Below are 27,434 nucleotides of genomic sequence, written 5' to 3' on the forward strand. Positions count from 1 at the left end.
CCTCTCCCAGGTCCCATCAACCCCTCAAAACTCGCCTTTGCCCCGCCCCTGCCCGGAGTTGGCCCCGCCACCTAGACAACGCCCCGCCCCTCATCACAGACTCCGCCTTCCACCCAGTCCCCGCCCCCTCCCCTCTGCTGAGCGGGCCCCTGTCTTCACCGCCCCCGCCCACACGCAGACCCCACCCCTCTCCGCCCAGACCCCACCCCCTCATTAGGCCAGGCCCCACCCTTGCCCAGGCCCCGCCCCCTGAAGCACAGGCGCCCCCTCCCCCCCTTCCCCCGCCCCCGCCGCTTCTCTGTTTCCCGGGCCGGCGCGCGCGGCTCCCGTCACTTGAACGCGCGGCGGCGGCGGCGGGAGCGGCGGGAAGATGGCGGAGTCCGGTGGCGGCGGAGGCGCTGGTGGCGGTGGCTTCGGCGCGGGCGCGGGCCCCGAGCGTCCGAGCAAGTGAGACCGTCCGCAGGGTGGGCCGGCACCTGCCCCGGGGCCAGGGTGACGTGTGGGGAGTCCTGGGGGTCGTGAGGGGCTGAGGAGCCACTTGTGCAGGTTCGAGGGTCTTTACGGGGGATTGTGGGCTTTAGGGAGTCATGGAATACTGGGGGGACCGAGGGCTGTTGAGAGGCAGCTGAAGGCGGGCTGGGGCCCCAGGACCTCGAGGTATGTGCATGCGGCCCTTGGGGTCTGACAGGGCATTGAGGAGCGTGGAAGTCCGAAGGGAAACCCATGGACTCCTGACTGATGGGCCATGGGGGAATTGGGGATGCCAAGGGGTCTGGGAGGCAGAGAGGGCCTGAGGAGGGACCATGGGCAGTCTCGAGCTTGTTGAGGCTGTCTTGGGGACACTTAAAGAGGGGACTGATGGGAGCTTGAGGGGCTGAGGCCCAAGGCTTCCTGGAGGGTGCTGTAGGACCCTGCCTTGAAGTGTGTAAAGATGGTTCTGTGGACATGCTGAGGGGTCCTGGAAGGGGTGAGAACTGTGGAAGGCTGGAGGTAGGGGGCTCAAGTGAATTTGAGGGCCTGAAAGAGGCCTAAAGGGCCTAGGAAAACCTGAAAGGGGAGGCTGTGGTTGCCCCCCGGGGTCCCGGTGAGTCCTTATGGGCAGGGAAGGGTCTGGAGTTCCCAGGGGTCCTAAGTGGCTGGAGTGGGTCTTGGGGAGCCTGAGGATGATGAGAGGACCCTGAAAGTCTAAGGAGGGTCCATCCTTGGTGCTCCTGTCTCCCATCCCCATGGGGTTCAGATCCTCCCCCAGGCTAAAGGACTTGAAGCAAGGTCTTGCCCACAGACCAAGGGGGCAGAATTCACCCCCTTTGGTCAAAGGGAGGCTCCTTTTTCCTTTGTCCAGGTCCTGAGATGGGTTGCTTGAACCCCAGAATTGGTGTAAAAATTGAAGGTGTTGATATGCATTGTTTTGGATTGTCAGAGGGGAGGAGCACCTGCCTTAGGTAGCACAACCTCCCTTTTCTCACAGGGCCAGCAAGGCCCCGATCCTCCCATCCTGGCCTCCCAGGGAAGCCTGCCACCCTTGTTTGGCCAAGGAGGAAATCTGGGCTCTTCCTTGATGGTGAGCTTATGGGAGCAAATAATTCCAGTGTGCTAAGTGATAAAGTCGTTCACTACTTGTGTGCCGTGGAGGCAGTCCTCATTGTGGAGACTTGGGCTGGTGCTGACCTGAAAGACCTGATGGCTCGAGGCATGAGTTGGGCTTTATAGCCCTGCAATGGGGAGTGAGGAGAGATCAGAAGATTTTAAGACATTCAGGGGCTAGAGTTGGCAGGGCTTGTTGACCAGGCATGAGGTGACACGTAAGGAACAGATAAAAGGGGACAGCTAACCCCAGCTCCCTGCCTTGGGGATGGGATAGTCTGGGGGCAACAGCAAGGTGTAACTAACTACATACCATATAAGTCACTCATTGTAGCTGAGCAGTTGATTGAGTTTTAATTAATTTATAGCGTTATGTACCCTTTAAAACAATCCAGTTTTTTGAGAAGGCTTCCATCACCCCAAAGAGTTCCCTCAGGCCCCTTGCAGTCAACCACACTCCCACCCCCAGCCTCAATCACACCCTGATCTGCTTTTGCTTTCTGGTTTTGCCTTTTTAGAAATTTTATATGAATGGAATCTGCAATGTGTGGCTTCTTATGTCTGGCTTCTTTCCCTTAACTGAATGTTTTTGGAAATTCATCTATGTTGTCACAAGTATCAGAAGCATGTTCTTTTTCATTGCTGCAGAGTATTCCATTGTATGGATGACAGTTTGCTTACTCATTTACTGGTTGATGGACATTTGGGTTTCCGTTTTGACAATTACAAATAAAGTCCCTGTGAACATCCAGGTATGCGTTTTTGTGTGGATATATACTTTCATTCTCTTGGGTAAATACCTAGGAGGGTCCTATGGTAGATGTAGGTTTTAACATTTTAAGAAACTGCCAAGCTGTTTTCCAGAGTGACTGTACCATTTGCATTTCTACCAGGAAATGTACAGGAGTTCTAGTTGCACCCTGTTCTCGTCTACGCTTGATGTGGCCAGTCTTTAATTTCAGCCATTTTAAGTATATACTGGTATCTTATTTTGGTTTTAACTTGTATCTCCCTAATAAGTAATGACTTTGAACACTTTTTCATGGTCTTGTGGTATTCATATCTTTGGTAAAGTGTCTTTTCAAATCTTTTGCCCATTTTCTAATTGAGTTGTCTTCTTATTGTTGACTTTTAAGGATTCTTTATGTATTCTGGCTACAAGTCCTTTATTAGATATATGATTTGCAAACATTTTCTCCCAGTTTGTGGCTCATCTACCTTTCTTTCTTTCTTTCTTTCTTTCTTTCTTTCATTCATTCATTCATTCATTTTCTTAATGATATCTTTCACAGGGCAAAATTTTGTCATTTTGTTGAAGGCCAGTTTATCAGTGTTCTTCTCTTATGGATTACACTTTTAGTGTCATATCTAAGAAATCTTTTCTTTTTTTAAATTTTATTTTAAGCAGGGTCCATGCCCAGCATGGAGCCCAACATGGGGCTTGAACTCATGACCCTGAGATCAAGACCTGAGCTGAGATCAAGAGTTGGATGCTTAACTGACTGAGCCACCCAGGCACTCCCCCCCCTTTTTTTTTTTTTAAGATTTTATTTATGTATTTGAGAGGGAGAGCACGCACAAGCAGGGGGAAGAGCAGAGGGAGAGGGAGAGGCAGACTCCCCGCTGAGCAGGAAGCCCAACACAGGGCTTGATCCCAGGAGCCTGGAATCATGACCTGAGCCGAAGGCAGATGCTTACTTAACCGACTGAGCCATCCAGTCGCCCCAGAGGCACTTTTAAAAAAGACATTTCCCCCACTTCTGAGATTCCCATTTGCCCCCTTCCATCCATCCTAGTGAAAAATTACCGTTGTCTAGAGCAACTGATAGGGGAGGGGCTCTTATCCCTGTGGTGCTCGAATGGGGAGAAGGGCAAGAATCCCTTAAATGGTGAGATGGAGCATGTGGGAAGAGGATCAGGTTTTGATGGAGATTGTGGCACACAATATTTTGCCAAGGATCCCTTGAGATCTAGAGGCCCTTGTAACGTTCATTTATTCCTTCCTTCATTTATTCCAAAGGGGCCAGCAAGGCCTGGTGTATCACTTGCCTGTGCCTCATTCCTCTTCATCCTTCCACACTCCCAGGTCATGGCCTCTCAGAGCCATCTGCCTGACCACCGAACTCAGCCCCCAGAATGCTTTTTCTGGTCACCTTGGATTGTTCGGTACAATTTATATAGCATAAAACTCACCCACTAAAAGTGAACAATTCACTGACATTTAGTATGTTCACGACGTTAAGCAACTATCCCATCTGTCTAGTTCCAGAACATTTGCACCACTCCAAAGAAAATTCTGTACCTATTGGCAATTACTCCCTATTCCTCCTACCCCAGCCTCCTACAAGTGTTCATCTAATTTCCATCTCTATAAATTTACCTGTTTCATAAACGGAATCATACAATATGTGACCTTTTGTGTCTGGCTTCTTTCACTCTGTATAACGTCTTCAGGGTTCTTCCACATTGGAGTGTGTATCAGTACTTCATTCCTTTTTATGACCGTATAATATATCACTGTGTGACATACCACATTTTGTTTATCCATTTGACCAACAGATGGACATTTAGGTTGGTTCCACCTTTTGGCTTTTTGGACTGTGCTGCTATGAACACGCATGAGTTCAAGTTTTTGTCAGAACACTTGTATTCAGTTCCTTGGGGTGTATACCAGGAGCGGAGTTGCTGGGTCATATGGCTGTTGTGTGTCGTGATCACGCTATCTCAACCCAGCACTCCTTGGTGTGTTTTATAATGGAAATGCATTGAGGGTGGAGATCGTCTGCCTCATGCTGTCTTGTATCCTAGAGCAAGGGCTGCACAGAGGAAGTAAGTGTTCAAGAAATATGGCCGGGGGTGGGGAGGGAGAGAGAAAGGGATGGATGAAAGGGGTGTGGAAAAGCTCTCTAGGGCTTGCAGTCTGGCGGGTAGGAAGTCCCTTCCATGGGATCAGGTCAGCCCTTCGCCTTTTCAGGGAGACTTGTGGGGTTACCGAGGGCTGGGGGGAGGCTGGCCTTGTCTGTGAGGTTGGTTTTCCAATCTGCCAGGAGGCGCCTGCATCTGCCTTTTTGTCCCATGAAGGGTTTTGTCATTTGGCCAGGGATGGGGGCGGTTCCTGTCTTCCCCTTGGCCTTTCCAACGGTCCCACAACTCAAGAAACTGTCCTCAGGAGGGACTGAGCTCCTCCACCCCCCCACCGCCCCCAGCGTTATATAACTTGTTTGTTCCAACTTCACTTTTCTGCAACCAAGGGGGAAAAAAGAAAGAGAAAAGCTTATTCTCCTTCCTTCCCATCTCGAGGGATCAACAAAAAACTCGTTGCCTAGTAGAGATGGTCGTTAATAACCAAGCCGGACCTCTGGGATGGTTGGAGTGTGGCTGTCTCAGCCGAGGGCTTGCAGGGGGAGGTGGGGTCCTAGCTGCAGGCTCCCTCACACAAAAGACACTTGTTTTCTAGTGGGCCCCTCCCAGCTCCACCTCAGGCTCTCCACCAGGGTCCAGGCTCAGGAGGGAGAGGAGGTTTGTGGCCACTTGGGGTGTTGAGTAGGGGGGAAGTGGAGGAATTCTCCTGGGAGTTGCACTTCCCCAGCTAAAATTCCATCCCTGTGAGGTACCCGGCCGGCTGAGTTCTGGAGGGACCTTCTTGCCACAGAGGCTCTTTCGATGTTGGGTTGTTGGCATCCTCACTCCTCAGCCCATCTTCCCCAAAGGTGTCTGGATGGGGCCCCGTCTTGCTGGCTCACGCTGCTCCTGGGGGCTGAGGCTAGGGTATCGGGTGAGGGACATGCCGGCCACAGGTGTTTTCATGTGAAGTTATGGCCCAGACACAGTGTGAGCGGGTTTGGCACAGTTCAGCGAGGCATCGGTCTGCTTCTGGCTTGGTGACCTTTGCTTGTTTAAACTTTCTTAACAAGCCCTCTCTGGCGGTGTCCTAGATTGTCGCCACTCAGCCCTGAGGCCCTGGAAGAGTCCAGTCCCCCAACCCTTGGGTGAAAGACTGGGGGACCTTTTGGTCTTCTGAGCAGGTTCTTGTTCCTTTGGCTTTGTCCTCTTTACAGCCAGGAGGGAGAGGTAGGGGTTTGACCCTTCAGAGATGGGGCCTCAAATCCTCCTCTTGAGAATTCTGGGAGATTTGGTTGTAGCAGGTGCTTCATCAGACCCACCTGTGTCTGTGGTCCCTGCTCCACATACTCACTGTGCACCTTGGGCATGTCTGCGACCCTCTGCGCCTTAGACTGCTCATCGGGGAAGTGGGACCACAGGCCCACTGGGCAGGGTAGCTGGGATGCAGCAAGCTAGGGCCAGGGTGTGCTCAGAGGGTGCCCGGCGCATTGCCTGTGCATCTAAATGTTAATGCAGAAGTGGCGATGTTACCCTGCAGTCCTGTCGCTGCCCACGTTCTGTCAACCGCGCCCACATGGGGCCTGACGGGACTGCGGACTGTTGTTGGCAGGGCTTGCCCGCGAGTCAGTGTGGCAGGTGGGGAAAAGAGAAAGTTGGTGTGTTAGTCCATTCTGGCTGCTGAATACCAAAAGACTGGGTGGCTTATAAATAACAGAAACATATTTCTCAAAGTTCTGGAGGCTAGGAATTCCAAGATTGAGGCACTGGCAGGTTTGGTGTCTGGTGAAGCCACCTTCTGGTTCAGAGATGGCTGTTTTCTTAGTATGTCCTCACGTGGTAGAAGGGACAAGGGGGCAATCTGTGATCCCCTCCTTTTAAAAGAGATTTAATTTAATTTTTTTTTTTTTTAAGTAATCTCTACACCCAGTGTGGGGCTTGAGCTTACAAGCCCGAGATCAAGAGTCACATGCCCTACCAACTGAGCCAGCCAGGCACTCTGGAGTCCCTATTTATAAGGACACTGATCCCATTCATGGCTCCACCCTCATGACCCAGTCACCTCAGAAAGCAACCCCCTCGGCCATCTTAATACCATCACATTGGGGATTCAATTTTAACATGTAAATTTCAGGGGGGGACACAAACATGCAGTTGGCCGAGCAGTTGGGAGGATGGTGGCAGTGTTACTAGGTGGTCATGAGAAGGTCAATGGCAGGGGCAGTAGGAGAATGGAACATTCCAAGTCCAAGCTGCTTCTGCAACACGGAGAGGATAGATGGCTCTGTGCGGCCTGGCGCCAGGCAACAGGGCAGAGCACAGCTCTGTGGGTCTCTGCAGGGTATTGGGGTTGGGGCAGCTGAGTCTGAGGCAAGCTGGAGGGAGCACTGGACTGGAGGTGCTAGAAGGCCGGGCCAGGAAACTCAGCTTCTCCTCAGGGAGCGAGGTGCCCCTTTCCTTACCTCCCCAGCAGGGTCCTGCGAGCTCATGATGTGAAATTGCTCTGAAAGCTGCTCTCTTCGCCCCGAATTGTGGAGCATTTGTCTCACAGCTGGACCGCTTCCACCTGGTAGCTGCGACTCCCCTGGGGGACGGCCTTCTTGTCGTCGGCCATAGGGGTAGAAAGGTTTTATTAGCCTCTGCTATCATAGTGCCATCTCCAGGGAGCCCATGCCGTGTGTCATCCCGCTTTTCTTCACGCCAGTTATTTTTTATTGCCAATCCTCACGGGAGAGCTTAGCGAGACCAGGTTGGAGGTTTGTGCTCGCATGTCCCCACCCCCCCTCCGCCAGACACTTTAAAAGTGGGACTTTCTCTGCATTCCTGCCCTTTGGTCTTAGGGTATATTGCAGACTTGGGTTGAAGGCCCTGGAGAAGGATGGGAGGAGTAAGGGGATGGGGAGGAAAGGCCCAGATAGAAACAATTCAACAACAGAGGTGACTTCTGGCATCCCTGGCTCCTTTCTCTTGTCGACGGGACTTGTTTGACACCTTTCTCTTCCTCTGGTGATCGTCACATGGTTCCTGTGTGCCTGCTGCTATGCTGGGTGCTGGGCATGTGGGCCCCCAGGACTGTCAGGCCTTGCCCACGTGGGACATGCCAGCAGGGTTAGCAAGACAGTTGTGCAATCATTTCTCCATGCTTGCCATAAATGATCCTGAGGCCAAGTGGGAGGTTCTGCCTTTTCTGGAAGGTTCTGAGAGCCTCCTCATGAATGAGGTTGAGCTAAGTCTGAGGGTTAGTGTCATCAGCTTGGGGGAAGGGGGTCATGGGAAGTAGACTGTTTTCTGGGTATAAGCAAGTGGCATGTGTAGGTGCTGAAGGAGGAGCAGCCTGGCTTTTCAGGGGTCGTGAGGACAGAGAGGAGCTGGAGGGGGTGGGAGGGAGGAGGCTGGGAGACTGGGGGGGGGTGCAAAGTTTGAGTGGGTGGGGGGCCTGGGTCAGATCTGTGTTTGGGGAAGGATCCCTCTTTTGAGGGACAAGGGGCCTGCACCTAGGTGGGAGCTGTAGAGGTGGTGAGGTAGGCATGAGTTTGGGGAAGATTCGAGACTGAACTCGTGCTGTGTGCTGATCACCGGTGGAGGCCAGGCACAGGGTCAGTGGCTCTCAGGTTTCCTCCAGGGACTGAGAAGTGAGTATTAGAGAAAGACTCATCAGGCAGGTGGGCAGGCAGGAAGTAGGACGAGGCCCCACTTGCCTGTGGCTGTGCTGCCTGTAGCGTCCAATGGAGATGGGAGGCAGAGGTGGACTTCCGGCCTGGAGGGCTTGAGGGCTTGTCTCTGCTCTGGAAAGCCCTCGTGCCTCTCCTTGCTCAAGGGCCTCAGGTCTTCCAGAGAGCAGCTCCTGGTGCTAGGAATGTCCCTTCTCCTGAGAAGAGGCTTTGGCCTAGCCTTAGCCACCCTGGGAGGTCTCCCCAGTTTCAGTTCTGCCCCCCTCCCTGCTCTGAGCTTCGCCTTGAGAGCACTCACCACACTACTGTCTCCTCCCGTCATCTGTTGGTACGTTATGTTGGTTCCACTTTGGAGCCACATCCCTGTCTGGCCCCTTCTTCCATCTCTTCCTCATCCCTGCTCTGAGCCACCATTGGCTCTTGCCCTCCCAGCTGCTGCCCCACACTCCAGCCAGTGGGTCCCTCCTGAGATAGGCATCAGACCATGTTGCTCTGCCTGCCACCTGGGGCAGGTTCTTCACTCTCAGAACAAATTTTACTTCTCCACCCCCACCCGCACCCTCATAGTGAGGCCTTGCCCACCCACTGGGCCCTCTGCTTCCGCAGCCCTACTGGTCTCCCAACAGCACTCCTCTGGCACCCCTTGGCCTTTGACCAAGGCTCTTCCTTGGGGAGAGTGTCCTGTCCCAGTGCTTTGTACAGCTCCAGGGTCGCCTCCTTGGGGCCTGGTGGCTCTGTCCACCCGCCTCTCTGCATCCTCTGCCCTGTGCTCACGGTACATTCTGTTTGCTTAAAGACCGTGTCCCCTAGAATGTGTGCTCCCCAGGGCAGAGCTTCCCCGTGCTGGCTCTGATTTGCTCCAGCAAATAACCCACACCTAGTCTGTGACAGGATTTTGAGGGGACCTGGCCTGACCTAGAGGCTTCTGGAGCAGCCTTCTGCACGCTGCGGGCTGAGGATCCCCCTTTTCCTCACGGTGTTTAGTGGCATGGTCTGGGTAGAGAAACAGAAGCAGGCACGATGTCCGTGAACCAGCCCATTGGAGAGAAGCCAGCGAGCAGTGCCCTGTTTGCGTGTGCTTCGTCTGGGTAGCGAACAGGATCTCAGCCCGTGTGCTGAGGACGGAAACGGCCAGCCACTCTCCCTGTCCAGCTGCCTGCAGTGGGAAGTGGGGGCCGGGGCTGCGGGGTCCCCACTGCCGGCAGACCCGCCTTCCTCCTGTGGTAGCCGCTCCGCAGCTGTGCAGACGAGCTCTTAACACTTGTTAACCCCGAGTCTCCAGTCTCTTCCTCCTGCCCCCTCCCCTTTCCCGGTTCCCTCCGGAGAGGGCTGCTCAGGACTCACAGAACCCGTCCCCCTCGGCTAGGAGAGCGCTTCCCTAGCATTCCTCCTGTGCGGCGCGGGAGCGGGTGTTGGGGCGCTGCCAGCGCGGCTTCAGACCCCTGGCCGACCGGCCGAGTGGCTGATTCCTTCGCACACACCGCCTCACCACACGCTGAAAATATTGTGATCCGGGAGGAAGTAACCGGCACCTTTGGGGAATCGCAGAACTTTCCTGTGAGGGAAGCAGCTTCCGGAATTGAACAGCTCAGCCTAGAGGAAATCTTGAGGGGCGGACCTTTGGGCTTTTAAAGGCCTCGAGGGGGGTCACCCGAGATCGAGGCCCGAAGTTGTTTTCTGACGCCACAACTGCAAAATTCCACAGGGGTCAGAGACGGAGCGGGCGGGAGCGGGCTGGGCTGCATATCCGGAGAGCTCTCCTCTCGATGGGCTGTGAGAATTTGAAGCAGCCTGCTGAAGGAAGCGGGAGCAGAGACCGGAGCTGCGAGTAGGGCAGTCTCCCAAGGTGGGGTTGAGGGGGTGGCACTGTTTCCCGGAGGCGGCAGGCCCGTAAAGGAGCCCCCATGAGGACCCCCGAGGCAGCCTCCATGTAGAAAACTGACAGGACTGTGTGTGAAAGTTGTTAACTGTGTGCTTGCCTTGGTGAAATCTGGTGGGTTCCAGGAGGGTGTCTCTTGCTCTCTCTTCTCCCCTTCTCTGTCGTGCAAGGGGGTGAGGCAGGGCAGTTGGGAGCACACAAATGTTTACGCTCCACGTGAGTCACTTACGGAAGCAAGGGGTGGTGTTTTTCTTGCTGAGGCTGATGGCATCGCACAGCCCCGCAGCTCCAGCCTTAGGCTTGCTTCCAGCATTTTAGCATTTAGAGCTTCGTGGTGGGGGACATGGGGAGCTTGCTGACCTTTCATGGGGAGGCGGCTGTCTTGTCATAGGCAGGCAGGACTCAGGCTGAGTATGGCCACTACCCACTTGCTACAGATCACCCAGCTTGGACTTCCTCAACCCCCCCCCCCCCCGCTTCCCCCCCAGTCCCTCGGGTAGAAAGCCTGTGCAGCTCAGGGAGAGGTGGCAGCTGGAGAAGTGGTAACTCCATGGTGTTTTTTTCAAAGGCTGATCTGGAATGTGGTGGACAGGAGCCCTGGATCAGAGGCTTCTGAGATTGAAGGCCCCCTTTGGTTATGAGTGCCAGAAACTCAATTCTCTGCCTTCAGTTAGAAAATAAAAGTTCATTGTTCACATTAAAAAAAAAAAGGTTTAGGGACAGTTCTAGTTTTAGGTACATCGAGATAGATTCAGAGCTCAGATGATTCCCTTGGATTCTGTGACTCCTTTCTCTCAGCTCTGCCTTTCCTCCTGGCTGGGCGAGGTGACCCCACCTTGCTCCGCACTATCTTAGCAACCCCAGGGGGAATGTGAATCTCCATTCTGGTTACTCCAGCAAAAGTCCCAGGGAATGCTCTGATTGGATCACATGGGTCACACCCCCATCCTGTGGCCCGGGATCTAGGAGGCTCTAATTAGTCACGAGTCTCCCTTTTCAGCCCAGAGATGGGTCTCCTGATTCCTACTATTGGGGAATAAGAGGTTCCCTGAGGAAAGCAGGAGGCCCTTACCAGAAGAGGGGAGGGATATTGGCACCCCCTAAAATGGAGGTATTCATGACAGGCCCCTTCTGACGCCTGAATTTGTGCTGCTGTTGGAAGGGCCAGGCTGAGCCATCTCCATATCTGCCTCTGCCAGTGTCTGGCCTAGCACCTCTGGTCATGAGCATGTGCCATTTGGCAGAATGGTCTCCTTTGGGGCCTCAGCACCTGTCCTGCTGGGTGAGGTAGCTGGGCTGGACACTGAGATGCTGAAATTTGGTAGTTCTAGAATCTCACTGGGTTTTCGAGCGAGCGGTGCTTTGGGGCCACGTAGTCATGCACCTACTTGCCTGACCTGTAGAGTGAAGGGGTTTTGCTTATTCACGTGGCTCCATCTCCAAGCCCAGTGCAGGGGAGGTGATGTGGGGGGACGGGCTCTGACTGGGATCAGCCTTGTGTCAGTGGGTGGGAACAAAATAGGCATGGCCTCAGCCTGAGACTTGTCTGCTAGTCTGCCTCTGCTGCCCCTCACGTGGAGGCCCTGGCTGGGCTTTGAGGGGAAAAGGAGGCTGTGGAGAACACTGGCTGGGTCATGAGGGCAAGCATGGCCATAGAGGAGACCTTCTCCTTTCAGAATATTTGGAGGGTAATGTGGCAAATGTGCATGGAAGGGCTGGTGTGGACTTGGAAGTATGACATAAGAGGAAGGTTAGGTATGGGGTGCCTGGGTGGCACAGCGGTTAAGCGTCTGCCTTCGGCTCAGGGCGTGATCCCGGCGTTATGGGATCGAGCCCCACATCAGGCTCCTCCGCTATGAGCCTGCTTCTTCCTCTCCCACTCCCACTGCTTGTGTCCTTCTCTCGCTGGCTGTCTCTATCTCTGTCAAATAAATAAATAAAATCTTTAAAAAAAAAAAAAAAAGGAAGTTTAGGTGGGGGCAGGAGGAGTCAGCTCTTCACCATGGGGAGCAATATGGGCAAAGGGTGGAGGCCAGACATTCTAGAAAAAATCCTGCTCAGTGCATCCTGGATTGAGCCCAATCAAAGAATAACATACCCAGTCCCAGAACTTGGACCAGGAGGTTGCGTGGAGGGGATGAAGAGAGCAGATGTATGTAGTAGATATCTGCAGCAAGTAGAGGTAGGAGTCAGGCTCCAGCCAGCCAGTGCTGCCACCTGGTAACCATCCACCAGCCACCTCACTGATCCATCTACCCACCTATCCGTCTGTCCGTCCATCCATCCATCCATCCATCCATCCATCCATCCATCCATCCATCCACTCATCTACCCACTCAGCCATCCAGCCATCCAGTCAATGAGCAAGACTGAGCTCTGAACACATGGTGCCGGGTGCTGGAACACAGCGGGAGACAGAACCTGCCCTGCCCTCCCGGGTGAGGCTCCTATTGCAGCCTCAGAGAGATAGGCTGGAAACGGATGGTGTACCAGATGGAGCAATGATCAGGGAAGACAAATAGAGCCGGCCTGGGGTCACAGAGTCATAGGGGCCTGGGTGTGGCTCTCCCAGTGTGACCCGGCAGAGTGGGATTACGTCCCTCATAGTGGCTGAAGGATTAGTGGGATAGTCCACACCCTTGCCCTGCCAGCTCTGAGGAGCCATATCCTTCCTGCTGGCCAGCTCTACGTTCACTCACGGTTCAACGTCCTTTGAGAGTGGTCTCAGCCCAGCTTTGGTCTCCCCATCTGTAACACGGAAGTGATATGGGGCCTACCTATCTGAGGCTACAGGGACGCCGGTACCAGCCAGGGCCTTGGGTGGGTGCCTGACCTCTCTGTGCTTCAGTGTCCCCGTCTGTAAGATGATGATAATAGTGGTATCTCCCTTTCCATATTGCCCACGGGGAGGTGAGCTGGGAGCCGTGTCTGTACGCACCCTGGCCCACAGCCCTGCATGGAGTGGGTGCTCGTGCTCCAGGGCAGGGAGGCGCGGAGGTACTGTGAAGGCAGAGAGCTTGCTGCTGGTGAGGGAAGTAGGGTCCCGGTGTCCACTTTTCTTTCTAGGCTTGAGAAGTGGCCAGAGTGGGGCAGATTTGGGATTGGAGGAGTACTGCCACAGGGTCTTCTGTCCATTCCTGGTAGTTGGCCCGGTCCCCATGTGTCCTAGGCTTAGTCAGAGGCTGGGGTGATGGCACAGGGCCCAGGCAGGAGGTCACAGCCCAGCTTGAGGGACACTGGGCTGACAGTGGCCAATGAAGAATGAGGCTGTGGAGGGCCATGGGGGGCTGAGGCAGGAGAGTGATGGGCTTCGATGTTGGTGGCTTACCCAGGTGGGAGGGTGGGCAGTGTCTGCAGAGTTCTGGCTGTGACCCAGTGAATATTTGGGGAATGCAGGGATCCAGGGCCTGCCTGGAGTGGAGCCGGCACCTAGCGGGGCCACCCCAGGCCAGGCTCTGTGGACACGGAATCTTGGGCGGGCTTCTGGGTGGGCTCGCTGGGGTCTCATTGTGAAGCTTGTGCTGTGTGAGGGCAGACCCCAGCCACTACTCCCAGCCCTAAGGAATTTACTTCTTGGGACGCCTGGGTGGCTTAGTTGGCTAAGCATCTGACTCTTGCTTTCAGCTCAGGTCTTCATCTCAGGGTCATAAGTTCAAGTCCTGCGAAGCTTTACTTCTCTCACCATGCTGGATCCTGGGTCCTTGGTCCTTGGGAGGATTCGGGATGGTTCTCTCAAGGTGAATGTGGGTTCCAGAACCTCTGGCTGCCTGTCTCAATGACCTCTCCACCCTCAGCCTCCCTGGCTGTCACGTGGGGGCTCTCAGGAGTTGCCAGCCCCAGAAGCCTGCAGGTGGCATGGTTACTTCCTGCTGGGAACTCCCTGACACCCCCTCTCTTCTATCACCGTGTCACTACCTGGTGAGCCCAGATAGGCAGGAGCCAAGGACATACACGTAGGGAGATGGCTGTGATGGTGATGCCATGAAGAAGGTGGAGTGAGCAAGTGTGGCCTGGGGCTCCTTTGCAGGACTCTGGGAGGGCATCTCTACAGGCAACATGTTTCCAGGATGGACTCAGAGTGGGCTCTGGCCCTGTCCCCGCCTCCGGCTCTGGGAGGCAGGTTGGGTGGGAGGGGGCGGATGAGACTCTGCCCCTGTCCATTGGTGTGGTGTACTTGCCCTCCTGGCACAGGTCCACTCATGGGTGCACAGATATGCTTTGGCTCTGGGCATCCTGTCTTAAATTATCAAAGAAGATGTGGGAAAAAAACAGCATGATGACCGGGAGCGAGGAATAAACAACCACTGATGGCCTAGAGAGGGCCCAGGCTCGGTGGGGGACATGGGATCTAGGGGCCCTGGCTGGATTTCTTCTCTCCCTTTCTAGGTCTTTGGCTCCTTTCCTCTGGGTGTCTGTCTTCCTTTGTCTGGGTCTCAGTCCCTCGCTCTCTGAGTCTTTGTTCCCGCTGGATCTCTGTTAGTGCTTTGGTGTCCTGGCTTGCTGGGACACTGCAGTGAGGGCCTTCATCTGCTCCTGGGCTCCACGCTTGTCCTCCCAGAAGCCCTGGTCTTTTGTCTGCTCCCTTGGGAGCCCAGGGATCAAGCCCTTATCAGGAGGGATAGCCCCAGGAATGGGCCTGTTGCTGCCTGAGGGGTGAGGAGGGCGGGCCGGCCTCTGGCGAGCAGTCCCAAGAGAAAGCACACTGACGTGAGCATGGGGGCTGCTGGCCAGCCTGAGCATTTGAGGGCCCGTGCAAGGTGCCAGAACATGGTGACTCTATCCTTTGGGCTGGGAGCACAGTACCCGGAGCTGTGAAATATTGTGGTAACTATGGCAACAGTAGCTGGGGGTGTCTGCCTTTGTGGGGCATATGGGACTCTGGCTCAGATGCACTTTTACCCACGGAGCTGCGTGCCTAGGAGCCAGCGCTTTGGCCTTGGCAGTCAGCAGGTTGTGGTAGAACAAGAAGTAGAAGCCAGTGCTAGAGCTGCCTGTGACTGCAGGGGCTATGCTGGGCCTCAGTTTGCCTGTCTTGGAGGGGGATTCGTGAGGTTGCATGGGAAGAACCACGCCTGGCATGTGCTCAGTCAGTGGGCCTGCCTTGTTAAGAGTCAGAGGTGGATGGGAGGGAGAAGGCAGAGAAGTTTCCAGTATGGCTGGAGGACAGGGGGTAGGGGGAGGGTGTTGTGTGAAATAGGGCAGAGAGGTGGACCAGCTGGCCACCAGAGCTTCTCCGTCCCCCACCCGGCCTCTGGGTTCTGTCTCCTTCTCTGGGTCTCTATCCCCCTTTCTCTGGGTCTCTGTCTACTCACCCCCCTCTCCCCGGTCCGGTCTCCCTCCCCACTTCATTCTGGGTCTCTGTCCCCTCGCTGGGTCTCTGTCCGCTCTCTCTCCAGTGAAGTGCAGCATCTTCCCTGCTGATGCACCCGGGACCCTCGGGCGGAGTGGCCTGGAGCTCCCTGGTACGACATCGGCCGGGGTGTGAGCCAACCAGCTGTGCTGCGCTGCTGTGCTCCGTGGAGCCACATGGACAATAAAACCAAAATTGGCTTTGAAAGTGGAAGTGCTCTCCGTTTTGAGGGGAAGTGAGGGAATTTGCATGTCAGAACAGCATGTTAAAGGGGCAATACCGGCAGACTCTGTTCTGGCCCGAGCTTTGGGCTCCATGTGGGGGTGGGAAAGGATTTTACAAAACCCCAAAGAAATGTTTCCATGAAATTCTTTCTTGTTCTTGCCTTTCCTTTTTTTTTTTTTTTTTTCGACATTCCAATGAAAAGAACTGTTCCGGGGCTTCAGATCTCTCCTGTAGGGTTGGGAAACCAACCATGGAGACCAGGGTCAGCAGCCAGATGAGGGCAGGAGTTGGGCAGCACCCACCCCACCAGGTGTCGCTTCCCGGGCAGCCCCCACCTCCACTGTGGGGCCCTGTCACTGTGGCATGGGGACCGCAGTTGGTGTGGTTCTGCACTTCCTGTGGCCTCCCCCGCTTGCCCTTCTTATCTTGGGCTGGGTCCCCCTAAAGCAGACCCTTGAACAAAGATTCTAGCCCATGGTGTATCTGGAGGTGACCTCATGAAGGACTGGTGTTGGGGGGAAGGAGCCCACATAGGGGGTGCCAGCCAGGAGCTGGAGACAATGTGGGCAAAGGGCTTGGACAGCTGAGGATCCCCCGGGGATTGTGGACGTCTTGGCCACAGGTGGTCTGCCTGGGGGTGTTTACCCTACTCAGTCTGACTTTATGTTAGCCCTGGTGTAGGGGAAACTCCAAGGGATGCAGTGGCTGTGTCCCCACGTCCAGACCAGGCCTGGGCCCGGCCAGGGATGCCTAATGACAGCGGTAGGGGATGCAGTGTGGGAGTAGGGGGTCAGGACAGCCTTGAGCCCAAGCCAGGCCTGAGGGGGCACGCGTAGCCCCTCAGAGGCCAGATCCAGGCCAAGGGTGCAGCTGGGGCGGCAGTAAGCGGCCTCCAGAGACGTCCTGACCCGGCTGCTGACGCATTGGCTCCGATGACTCAGTGCGGGTGACCGTGGCTCGGGTGGCCGTCTGGAGACTCGGACAGGCTCAGGGCTGCCGCCGCCGCCTTCCTGGGGGCCCATGGCCCCGCCGCGCCGGCCGCCCCCTGTCTGGGCTGGCCTGAGTAATGGGTCCTTCCCTTAGTCATCGGTCCCAGGCCTCAGCCCTCCCTCCTCCTGCCCACCTCCGCCCAGCCAAGCCTGTCTGTCCTGGGGACTCCAGCCCCTGCTGGCTTCTTCCCTCCTTCTCTGAGCTCCCCAGAGCTGTGAGGTGTGTGTGTGGGGTATTGATTGGGGCTTCAGGGACAGCTGTGCCATCTGTGAGATGAGAGAGGAAAAACAGCCTCGTAGGGTACCGTGAGCCTTGCCAGGGGCACGAGAAGAAGGGCCTGGGGGAGGACGAGGTGTGTACAGAAAGGGGCTGTTTCCTCCCCACTCAGTGCATCTCAGGCCTCATACCCTATAAGCAGCTATGCAGTGGGCTTGGTCGGGGGCTCTGGGCGAGGGCTGTCCTAACTCCTGCATAGGAGCATTTTCATGCTTGGAGTGCGCACGGCCTCTGCACTCAGCTGAAGGTCAGCCCTTTGTCAGAAGGTACAGTAATTCTTTATACCCCTTTGGAAGGTAGTTATCTGGCTTCTCATCTTTGGCCCCCAGAAACGGTATTTGGTGAATATCCTCCTGCATCCATCATCTTGCACATGTAAGTATATCTCAGATAAATCCCAGAGTAGACTTGCTCGATCAAGGATGTGAGACTTTAGAATTTTGCTAGGTCTGTTGAACTGCCTTCCTGGGGATTGTTACACTTCACACTCCCACTGGGAACCGAAGTGAGTGTCTACTGCCAGACAGCGAAAGCTTCTGCTCATATGAGGGGTGAAACCAGTCCCTTGCTGAGTGTACTTCTCTTATTGTGAGCCATGCTGACTCTTAGGTCTCTCCAGCCAGCTGTGCTTCTTTTCCTATGAACCATCAGCCCACATCCTTTGTGTACCTTCTGTGAGATTGCTGGTTTTGTATTGATTTTTTGGTGCTCTTTATATATGGAGGACCATAGTAGACATATGTCCAGGAACCAACCAGCTCCAGGATGAAGTTGCCCCTGGTGTGAAATCTTTCTTCTGGAGGAAGCATGCATGTGCATGCCAATCCCTGGAGCTTAGAGGAAGCACATGAAGTCATCAATCAGAAACTTCTAAGAAGAAAATGAAGCCAGCTGAAGCAAAATGGCAAAGGCTGGGGTGGGGGAGGGGGCACACACGTACAAAATCTGTGAGGCAAGGTGTCCACAGAGAGGCACCTGCTGTGTGCCAGTGCTCTGTGGGTGGTTCCAAGCTTCAAGGTTCTAAGCACTTGGCTTCAGGGGCATGTGGGTGGCTTGTATGGGTGGTGGCAGGATGCGGCCCCTCACTGGGCCATGCCACCTCCTCAGCCCAAAGGGAAGCCGTGGGAAGTAGCTGCAGCCCCTCATTCACCAGGAGTTGTTGGGGACGAGGGGGAGCCTCATGGCAGCCCGATGACATCCATGCTTCTGCCTGCCCCATTTGACACCCAAGAAAGTGAAGACCCAGGGGACCAGGGTATGTGTTGAAGTCACAGAGCTGATGGATGACAGAGCAGGGGTCAGAATCCTGCCCTCTACCTCTCACACCAGTAGCCCATGGGGTAAGGGCCGTGGTGTGGCCCTGGCAGGCTTCCTAGAGGAGCGTGTCTCACTCACTGAGCTGCATCTCCCCACCTTTGGGTCCTAGACCAACCTTGAGACACTCTGCTTAGGTCCAAGCTCTGAATGTGTGTAAGGGATCCTCGTGTTGATGCTGTCTATGTGTTACCTTCTTACGCCCCATAGCCTCTGCAGTGCGGAGTGGGGTCTGTGGAGAGTGGCACTGCCATCCCCAGGCTGCCCACACCTGCCGAGTCTGAGTCTGGGTCTTGACGTGGTCCCTGGTTATTCACACGCATGGTGAAATTTGAGATGCACCTTTTTTCCACTCCCTGGCCCTGGGAGGGAGGGCCCGAGGGGTCATATCAGCTATCCCTGGCCTCCAGGCCACTGTGCTCCACAGAGAGGTCGAGTGCCTGGCCCCAGGCAGGAGGGGCCTGTGGTGTGATGGAAGGTGGTTGCCTGTGCTGTCTGGGTGCAGGCCAGGCCCCAGGTGGGGCTGAGGGAGAGGGTGGGCTTCTCAGGGCAGCGTTTTGTGGAAGCCAGGCCTTTGGGACCAACACCCAGGATGCAGCTAAGCCCTCTGCTCCAAGGGAGAGGCTGAGTGTCACTGTCTAACTGTGGAGGTGGCAGGGCTGGGGACACCCGAACTTTCTGGCCTCTGCACATTTCTGCTCCAGGCTCCTCTCCCCTCCCCAGCTGTGGGACACTCAGCTGCAACGTGAAGCCGGTTCTGGATGATTTGACCACTCTGGGTCTCCATTCCCCAGACTGTGCACCAGTGAAGGCAAGGCCTCTCCATCTTGTTCACTCTGTGTGTTCCCACCCATGGGAAAGGGGCAAGGGGCTGACAATGCCAGTGAGGTGAGAGGAGGACGGGGGGAGGGGGCTCAGACCTGAGCCTTGGAGGCTTAGAGGCTCATGTGGCATGCGGTCTTATCTCAGGCAGTCTGGATGCCTGTTGGGGTGTTGGTGAGAGGACACAGTGGGAGCCTGTCTGGAGATGTCCCGGTGGGGGCTGTACACTGGAGGGCAGCCCAGACCAGAAGATGGGCACACTCTGAAGACTGAGGGTCCGTGAACCAGTGACATTCTTGTTGTGATCTGCAGAACTTGGGGTGCATTGTGGGAAACTGGAGGAGCAGAGGCTTGAACTCCCAGCAGTGGCCTGGTCAGGCATGATGGGCTGCATGTGGGAGGGGAACGGGGGCATGCGAGGTGGGCATCCCCTTCACCTGGCAGGGAGAGGCGACCAGACCCAACTAGAGACTTGGAGTCTTTCTGGGCCTCTGTGGCCTTCAGGAAGGCTGCTTGGCAAATCTCCCAGGCAAACCCAGGCTCTGGCCACTGGCACCACCAGTGTCCCAGCATTACCAGCCCAGGGGAGCACGGTGCTGAGGTCTGAAACATGCGCTACAGCCTCTCAGGGGTGGGAGGTCTGCCAAGTGCAGACCATGTCTCCCCTGCCATGTCCTGTGTCCCCTCTGCCATGGCCCATGCCCCCCCCCCCAGGGTCCAGGCCCTACAGCTCCTCTGTCCCTTGGTTGGTTTGCCCCCCTTTCCTGAGGCTCTTGTGGAGGGGCCACTGAGGCTGGTGGCCTGTGCAGGTCAGGGACCTCCAGTTGGCAGCAGCTGCATTGATTGAACGCCGACAGTGTGTCCTGTGCTTGGCATCAGCTCTTTTATCCCCAGTATTGTTTTGGGAGCTGCTGGACAGTGAGGGCTGAGGAGCCTTCTTTCTCCTGCTTTCTTGGAAAGACCAGTGCCCACATTCCTGGCCTTCATTTGTGGGCAGGCGTCCGTCCCAGGAATGGGAAAGCAAGTTCCAGAGAGCTGGAGGCTGTGGGGAGAGAGCAGAGTACTTGGCCTTGGCCTGGGGTGGGTGAGGCATGGGCTGGGAGAGTCCTGGTGGGGGTTCTTGACCCCACAGTGGCCTGACCCTAGAGGTGATGGCATTGTTCCCTCCTGTCGTGTTCGGGGAGGGGGTGTGAAGTGATGCATTAGGGGCTCCTAAACCATTCATTCTTTAATATATTCAACAAGTTTTCCAAGATGAAACAGCAAAGGGGACAGTGGTGCTGGAGGGGAGGGGGTGTGGGGGTGAGCGGGGCAAGGGGGAATGGACCACAGAAATTCTCATATACTGTGAGGGTGCTGGTGATCATGGCAAGGTTTTATGCAGGACCTGAGAAAGCTCAGATATCCTTTTGTTTAGTCTTATTTATTTTAATTTGATGTGAAATTCACATAACATCAAATCTACCATTTTAAAGTGAACAATTCAGTGGCATTTGGTGCATTTGCAGTGTTGTGCAAACATCACCTCTACCTAGTTCTATCTATTTCCCTCACCCCCAAATGAGACCCTGTGCCCATTAGCTGTCACTCCCCACGCCCCTCCCCCAGCCTGGCAACCACGAATCTGCTTTCTGTCTCTATGGATTTGCTTGTTCGGGATGTTTCATAGAAAAGGAATCATACAATTTATGACCTCGCGTGACTGGCTTCTTTCACTCAGTGGGATGCTTTGGAGGTTCATTCACATTGTAGCATGAATCAGCTTCATTCCTTTTTATGACTGAGTACTATTCCATTGTGTGGATGACCGCACTGTGTTTATCCTTGTACCCTTTGGTGGACATTTGGGTTGTTTCCACCTCTTTTCTTTTTTTTTTTTAAACTTCATTGTTTGTTCTAAGACAGCCTTTGCCTCCTGAACGCTATTTTGAGGTGCAGCAGTCTCTGTTTAACTTGCTCCATCCCCCCCATTGAACTACCCCCATAGGAAAACCCATCCTCTTAGGGTAGATAGTCTTGGTTTTGTGGCTTCCCCACAATTTGCTATGCCCCACCCCCTGCCCACTTCATTGGCCATGACAGACAGGGAGATCCCACCCACTCCATCACATCCTGGGCCTGGGTTCAAATCCTGCTCTGTTGTCTTATAGCTCTGGGACTATGGACACTACTTATTGTGTCCCTATCCCTGGAAAGTAGGACCAGTGGGCCTTTCCCCTCCACTGGGCAGTCACCAAGTAGACCCCAGAGCCAGAGTCTTTGGCAAATGAATTTGTGGTCATGTGGCTGCCCTCCCCTGGGGTGTTGAGCACAGGAGCTCACTGGGCCGGTGTCAGAGTAGCTAGGCCTCCAAGGAGGTTGGCCTCTCCTGGCCTGTGACACCCCTGACTCTGGGGACCAGAGCTGCCTGGAAGTCGTAGGTTCCCCCTCCATGCCCGCACTGGGGCTCTGCGCCAGCACCTTAATCCCACGGCCACCCTCAGTGGGGACAAAAGAGGGCTTTGCCCTCTGGGGTGGCTTGATAGGGCATGGGGGACAGTCATGTGACATGGAGAGTTGGTCTGTCCACACTATGGAATATTAGTCAGCCACAAAAAGGAGTGAAGCATTGATTCGTGCTACAGCATGGACGAACCGCACAGACGTGCTGAGCGAGAGAAGGCCGACACTCAAGGCCACACAGCGCATGATTCCGTTTACGTGACGTGTCCAGAGGAAGCAAATCCAGAGACAGAAAACAGATTGGCAGTTGCCAGGGGCTGGAGGAGGGGGGTGAGGAGGGACTGCTGATGGGGTGGGGTCTTATTTTGGGGGGATGAAGATGTTCCGGAACTAGCTAGAGGTGATGGTTGCACAACGTTGTGTGTGTACTAAATGTCACTGAATTGTTCGCCTTAAAACGGTGAAGTTGATGTTATGTGAATCTTAGCTCAATTAAAAACCAAAATGGGCGTTAGAGCTTCCTCAGGTCCTAGGAGAAACCCTGCCCCTTTCACAGTGGCAAATGAAAGCCGGAGAGGCAGTGTCCTTCGCTAAGGCCAGTTGCCAGGCAGGTGGTCGATGTGATGGGGACCCAGGTTTTGTTTCTGCTCCAGGGCTCGTTCTGGGGATTTTGCCTGTGCCTGGGACAGCTTCAGAGCCCAGGTGAGCGAGCCCAGTGTCCTGGGCAGAGACTAGACAGACCTGAGGCCTCTGAGCTCAGCCCTGACCTCTGCTCTCCTGCAGCATGGCTGACAAAAATGGAGCTCTCAAGTGCACCTTCTCGGCGCCCGGCCATAGCACCAGCCTCCTGCAGGGCCTTGCTGCCCTCCGTGCCCAGGGCCAGCTGCTGGACGTTGTACTCACCATCAACAGAGAGACCTTCCATGCACACAAGGTGGTCCTGGCTGCCTGCAGCGACTACTTCAGGTGAGCACAGGTCTCGGGGGACAGGCCAAAGAGGGCCCACCCAGCTAAGAGGGAGTGAGCTCAGCGCCAGCCAGCCAGCTAGCCCAGCCAGGATGGCTCTGAGGGAAAGTGGCTGGTGTTGGCCACTCCTTCGGTAAACCTGGAGCTTTTTCTAGGTTTGTAACTTTCTCCAACTTTTGGGGGACATTGTGCAGGCAAGCAAAACATGCCTGGGGGATAGAGGTGGCCCATGGGCACCCAATTAGCAGCTTCTGCCCTGGGGGAGAGGCAGGGCTTGGCCTTGTTTTCATTCTGTCTTTATTTGACACCTGTGTGTACTGGCACTGTGCTTGGCCTTGGGGTCCAGCAGAGATAAGACAGACACAAGTCTCCTCCCCCATAGGTTCCTGTACTTAGGCTGAGGAATAGGAGGGATGCCCAGATGGGGCTCCCCACACGTCCCAGGCTGTGTCTTAGTCCTCTCATGACAGGTGAGGACTTCCTGGGTATACTGGTCAGTCTGCTGCGAGAGCCCTTTCCTACATTCCCCTTCCCTGGGCTGGGCTGTGTCGGGGAGTGAGGGCCCCTTGGAGCAGGTCTAGGGGCGTTCTCACCAGCTGGGGGCTGTCATGGGCTGAGGACAGTCTTCCTCGTTTCCTCAGTGACCAGCTGGCCAGTTCCTCCTGCCAGGCTGTGACCCTGCCAGAGAGAGCTGGGGTACTGTCCTGGGGGTGGTTCTCTGGCCCCACTTTGCCAGTGGTAGCCGGAGTGCCCCTGCAGACTGCCTTGCAGAGCCCCAGCTTAGGTGTGTTCCGAGGGCTGCATGGTCCTCGAGGCTAGGGTGGCAAGGCTGGGATGGCTTGCCCGGTGCGCCCCCCAGCTGCCCGCCCCCCAGGCTCAACAAGGCTGTTCTGGGGAGCCAGAGCAGCCAAGCCATCTGGGGCGCCGTTTCTATTTTTATTCTGGATTTGGGGACGGGTGGGCCGGCCCAGCCAGAAATGCCCTTTAAAGGCTCCTCTGCGCTGGCACTGCAGCCAGCGAGGCCTTAAAAGGCAAAGCTCCCTCCCGTCGCCGTGGCTGCCTCTGCCTTCGATGAGCTGATGGGACTCATGGGGACAAGAAGGGGCAGGGTCCGGGGGGCTGCCCGAGCTCTGCTCCTGGAAGGCTTCATGGTGCTGCACAGAGTCTTGGGCAGTTGTGAGTTCTTGGCCCTGCAGCAGCACGAAGCTCAGCTGTCCCCACTCTGGGACCTGAGCCCAGGCCACACTGGGTGTGTGACTAGGGGACAGGCATCTGTTGGATGAAGGGATGAGGGAAGTTCCTTCTCCTTGGTCAGCCGTCACACTGTGTGCTTGCCCCATGAGAGGAACCTCTCATGAACTCCCAGAGGGTGCTGGGGTTCTTGCCCCTCTTCCGATGGGGTCTCCCCAAGGGCCGTGGGGTGGTGTGACCCAGGTCCTGTTTCTCTTACTGGTGCTCACATTAGCGCCACTTCCCAGAGCAGGACAGAAAGGCTGAAGGCTAGTGTCACTCACTGGGGGTGGGGGGTGTCTCACAGTGGACTAGGGTCCCTGTGGGCCAAATGGTGGGTTTTCCTGACTGTCTGGACCTCTCTCTGGAGATGACAGTGACCTTGGTGGGGCTTCCTAGTGGGTACTCTGATCTGGGGACCCTCACCCCCTCCCCATCCCTGTGTGACAAGACTAAGACTCGGGCTCGGGAAGATGGAGCCACCTGCCCATGTGTGCCTGCTGATGAGGGGCTGGGCTCTGAGAACCATGGTGCACGGGGTTCTTGGGGTCCCCACCTTGTCTCCTGAGCCTGCCGTGTGTGTGGTCTTATAGGGCTGGGTGCCAAGGTGGGGCTGGCACTTGTCTCATGGCCAAAATCAACGTTTGGCTTTTTCCTGCCCACCTGTACCTGCCCCGCCATGAGTGGGCCCTCGGCCTCCTCCCTCTGAGCCAGGTCGGTCCCAGTGCTCCACACCTCTGTGTAGGCTGGACGTGGCCCCACGCAGAGGGGCAGAGTGGGGAGCTGCTGTTTGTAGGAAGACGCATGGCTTGGTGGATTAAAAATCTTTTTTTTTTTAACATGTCTTTTAATGAGCATCTGGCCCCTTTCCCTAGTTGGCTGTGCCCTGCTCATGGTGTCCAGGGGCCAGGCTATTCCTGGGTGGCCGTGAGGCCCCTTGGCAGCCCTGAGCCCACATGCTGTGTTTCTGAACTTCAGGGCCATGTTCACGGGTGGCATGAGGGAGGCGAGCCAGGATGTCATCGAGCTGAAGGGCGTGTCTGCCCGCGGCCTGCGGCACATCATCGACTTTGCCTATAGTGCCGAGGTGACGCTGGACCTGGACTGCGTGCAGGACGTGCTAGGTGCGGCTGTGTTCCTGCAGATGCTTCCCGTGGTGGAGCTGTGCGAGGAGTTCCTTAAGGCCGCCATGAGTGTGGAGACCTGCCTGAACATCGGCCACATGGCCACCACCTTCAGCCTGGCCTCACTCAAGGAGTCCGTGGATGCCTTCACCTTCCAGCACTTCCTGCAGATCGCGGAGGAGGAGGACTTCCTACACCTGCCGCTGGAGCGCCTCGTCTTCTTCCTGCAGAGCAACCGGCTGCAGAGCTGCGCCGAGATTGACCTGTTCCGCGCGGCTGTCCGCTGGCTGCAGCACGACCCGGCCCGCCGGCCGCGTGCCAGCCACGTGCTCTGCCACATCCGCTTCCCGCTCATGCGGTCCTCAGACCTGGTGGACAGCGTGCAGACGCTGGACATCATGGTGGAGGACGTGCTGTGCCGGCAGTACCTGCTGGAGGCCTTCAACTACCAGGTGCTGCCCTTTCGGCAGCACGAGATGCAGTCCCCGCGCACGGTCGTGCGCTCCGACGTGCCCTCTCTGGTCGCCTTCGGTGGCACGCCCTACACCGACAGCGACCGCTCTGTCAGCAGTAAGGTGTACCAGCTGCCCGAGCCGGGTGCCCGCCACTTCCGGGAGCTCACGGAGATGGAGGTGGGCTGCAGCCACACATGCGTGGCCGTCCTGGACAACTTCGTGTACGTGGCCGGGGGCCAGCACCTGCAGTACCGCAGCGGCGAGGGTGCGGTGGACGCCTGCTACCGCTACGACCCGCACCTGAACCGCTGGCTGCGCCTGCAGGCCATGCAGGAGAGCCGCATCCAGTTCCAGCTGAATGTGCTGTGCGGCATGGTGTACGCCACGGGCGGCCGCAACCGGGCCGGCAGCCTGGCCTCGGTCGAGAGGTACTGCCCGCGGCGCAACGAGTGGGGCTACGCCTGCTCCCTGAAGCGCCGCACCTGGGGCCACGCGGGCGCCTCGGCGGGGGGCCGCCTCTACATTTCCGGCGGCTACGGCATCTCCGTGGAGGACAAGAAGGCGCTGCACTGCTACGACCCTGCCGCCGACCAGTGGGAGTTCAAGGCACCCATGAGTGAGCCCCGCGTGCTTCATGCCATGGTGGGTGCCGGCGGCCGCATCTATGCCCTTGGCGGCCGCATGGACCACGTGGACCGCTGCTTTGACGTGCTGGCGGTGGAGTACTACGTGCCCGAGACAGACCAGTGGACCAGTGTGAGCCCCATGCGGGCCGGCCAGTCGGAGGCTGGCTGCTGCCTGCTGGATAGGAAGATCTATATCGTGGGGGGCTACAACTGGCGCCTCAACAACGTGACGGGCATCGTGCAGGTATACAACACGGAGACAGACGAGTGGGAGCGTGACCTGCACTTCCCAGAGTCCTTTGCAGGCATTGCCTGTGCCCCTGTCCTGCTGCCCCGGTCAGGGACCAGGAGGTAGCTCCTGGGACCCCTGGGACCTGGCCCAGCCTCATGCTGTCTGTGCGAGGGGTTTGGTGAGCTCATGCTGGGGCCGAGAACCACAGAACCACCCCTGGCCCGTGGGCTGACGTCTTGGGGCCTGCTGTGTTGGTAAGGCCCCCTCCTGGGGTCCCTCATCCGTCCCGGAGCAGATCCTGGCTTTGTGCCCACCGAGGGAGCCCGCCAGCGATGAGGCTGGTGCGTCATGGCAGCAGCCTCACACCCGAGGTTTCCTCACCTGCCCCACATCCCCGCTCACGGAGGGGATCGGGGTCTCCTTTGAGGTGTGGTTGTGTGGCTTTGTCCCACTTCTCTCCTCCCCCAGCTCGGCAGCCTCAGACATTCCAATGCGAGCTCTTTGACATCGACCCCCAAATCCACGGTTTGTGCCCTGCCCCCCCAAGTTTCTTGCACCATCTATTTTTTAAAATAAACAGCACCCCTAAACTCTCTAACATGTGGACCTCCGGAGCTGGTGAGGTGGCAGGGGGGCACCCAGCTCAGGGCTGACCTCAAGGGTGGGCATGGTTCTGCCTCTAATAAGCCCAGGCTGCTGGGGTGGAAGGGTGGCCTTGGAGGAGAGTCTCGCACTTGTCTCCATGCCTGTTCTCGGTCCCAAAACCTTCGGTGTGTGTGGTTGTCCACTTTCAGAAGGAAAAAACACAGCCAGCTCTCGGAGACAGTCCTCACGGTTGGCCAGCCTTCCATTTGGTGCCGGGCTTCTTGTGGGGCCTTGATGAGGAGTGGGCTGAGCTGCCCCCGTTCCCGTCCTCACCCCCTGGTTCAAGGGGGACACCTGCTTTAGGACTCATAGTGTGTCTGCATTCCTACAAGTCTCATGATTTTTATTTCTCTCCCTTTCTCCCACCCTCCACTCCTGCCTTGTCCTGTGTTCAGGTTGTCAGGCCACCAGGCCTGGGCCCCCTCAGCAAGGAAAGTCAGGCGGGTGGTGCACCCTCTTCCCTTCAAGGGCTTTGTGGCACCTCTGGCCACATTTGTTTTGGTGTCAAACCTCTAAAGCTGTTTATTATTATTCGTATTATTATTTTTGTTCTGTTTTGGTTTTTTTAAGACACCGGCATTGCTGTCTTATAAATGGGATTTGTACCCTCGGGGCAACTTAAAGTGTCTCTTCTGCTGCTAATGGACGATTGATGTTGTGTCTCTGTGACCCACTCACCGTGTAAAGAATTAACCTCATATCTTAGCAGATGTCGTCTCCTAATATTTTCCTTCATTTAATAAAAATGTTATGGTGAAAAGA

At 56.1% G+C, this 27,434-nt stretch overlaps 1 protein-coding gene across 1 annotated transcript; it reads left to right on the plus strand.

The window, feature by feature from the left end:
- Nucleotides 1–333: 333 nt before the first annotated feature.
- Nucleotides 334–27,434, plus strand: KLHL26 (kelch like family member 26). The gene is made up of 3 exons (XM_026500557.4): nucleotides 334–447; nucleotides 22,178–22,360; nucleotides 24,569–27,434. Exons 1-3 carry the CDS (start codon nucleotides 371–373, stop codon nucleotides 26,148–26,150), a joined length of 1,842 nt encoding a protein of 613 aa, XP_026356342.2. The 5' UTR covers nucleotides 334–370; the 3' UTR covers nucleotides 26,151–27,434.

Source organism: Ursus arctos, unplaced genomic scaffold (genome assembly GCF_023065955.2).
Source record: "Ursus arctos isolate Adak ecotype North America unplaced genomic scaffold, UrsArc2.0 scaffold_14, whole genome shotgun sequence".
Taxonomy (NCBI): Eukaryota; Metazoa; Chordata; class Mammalia; order Carnivora; family Ursidae; genus Ursus; species Ursus arctos.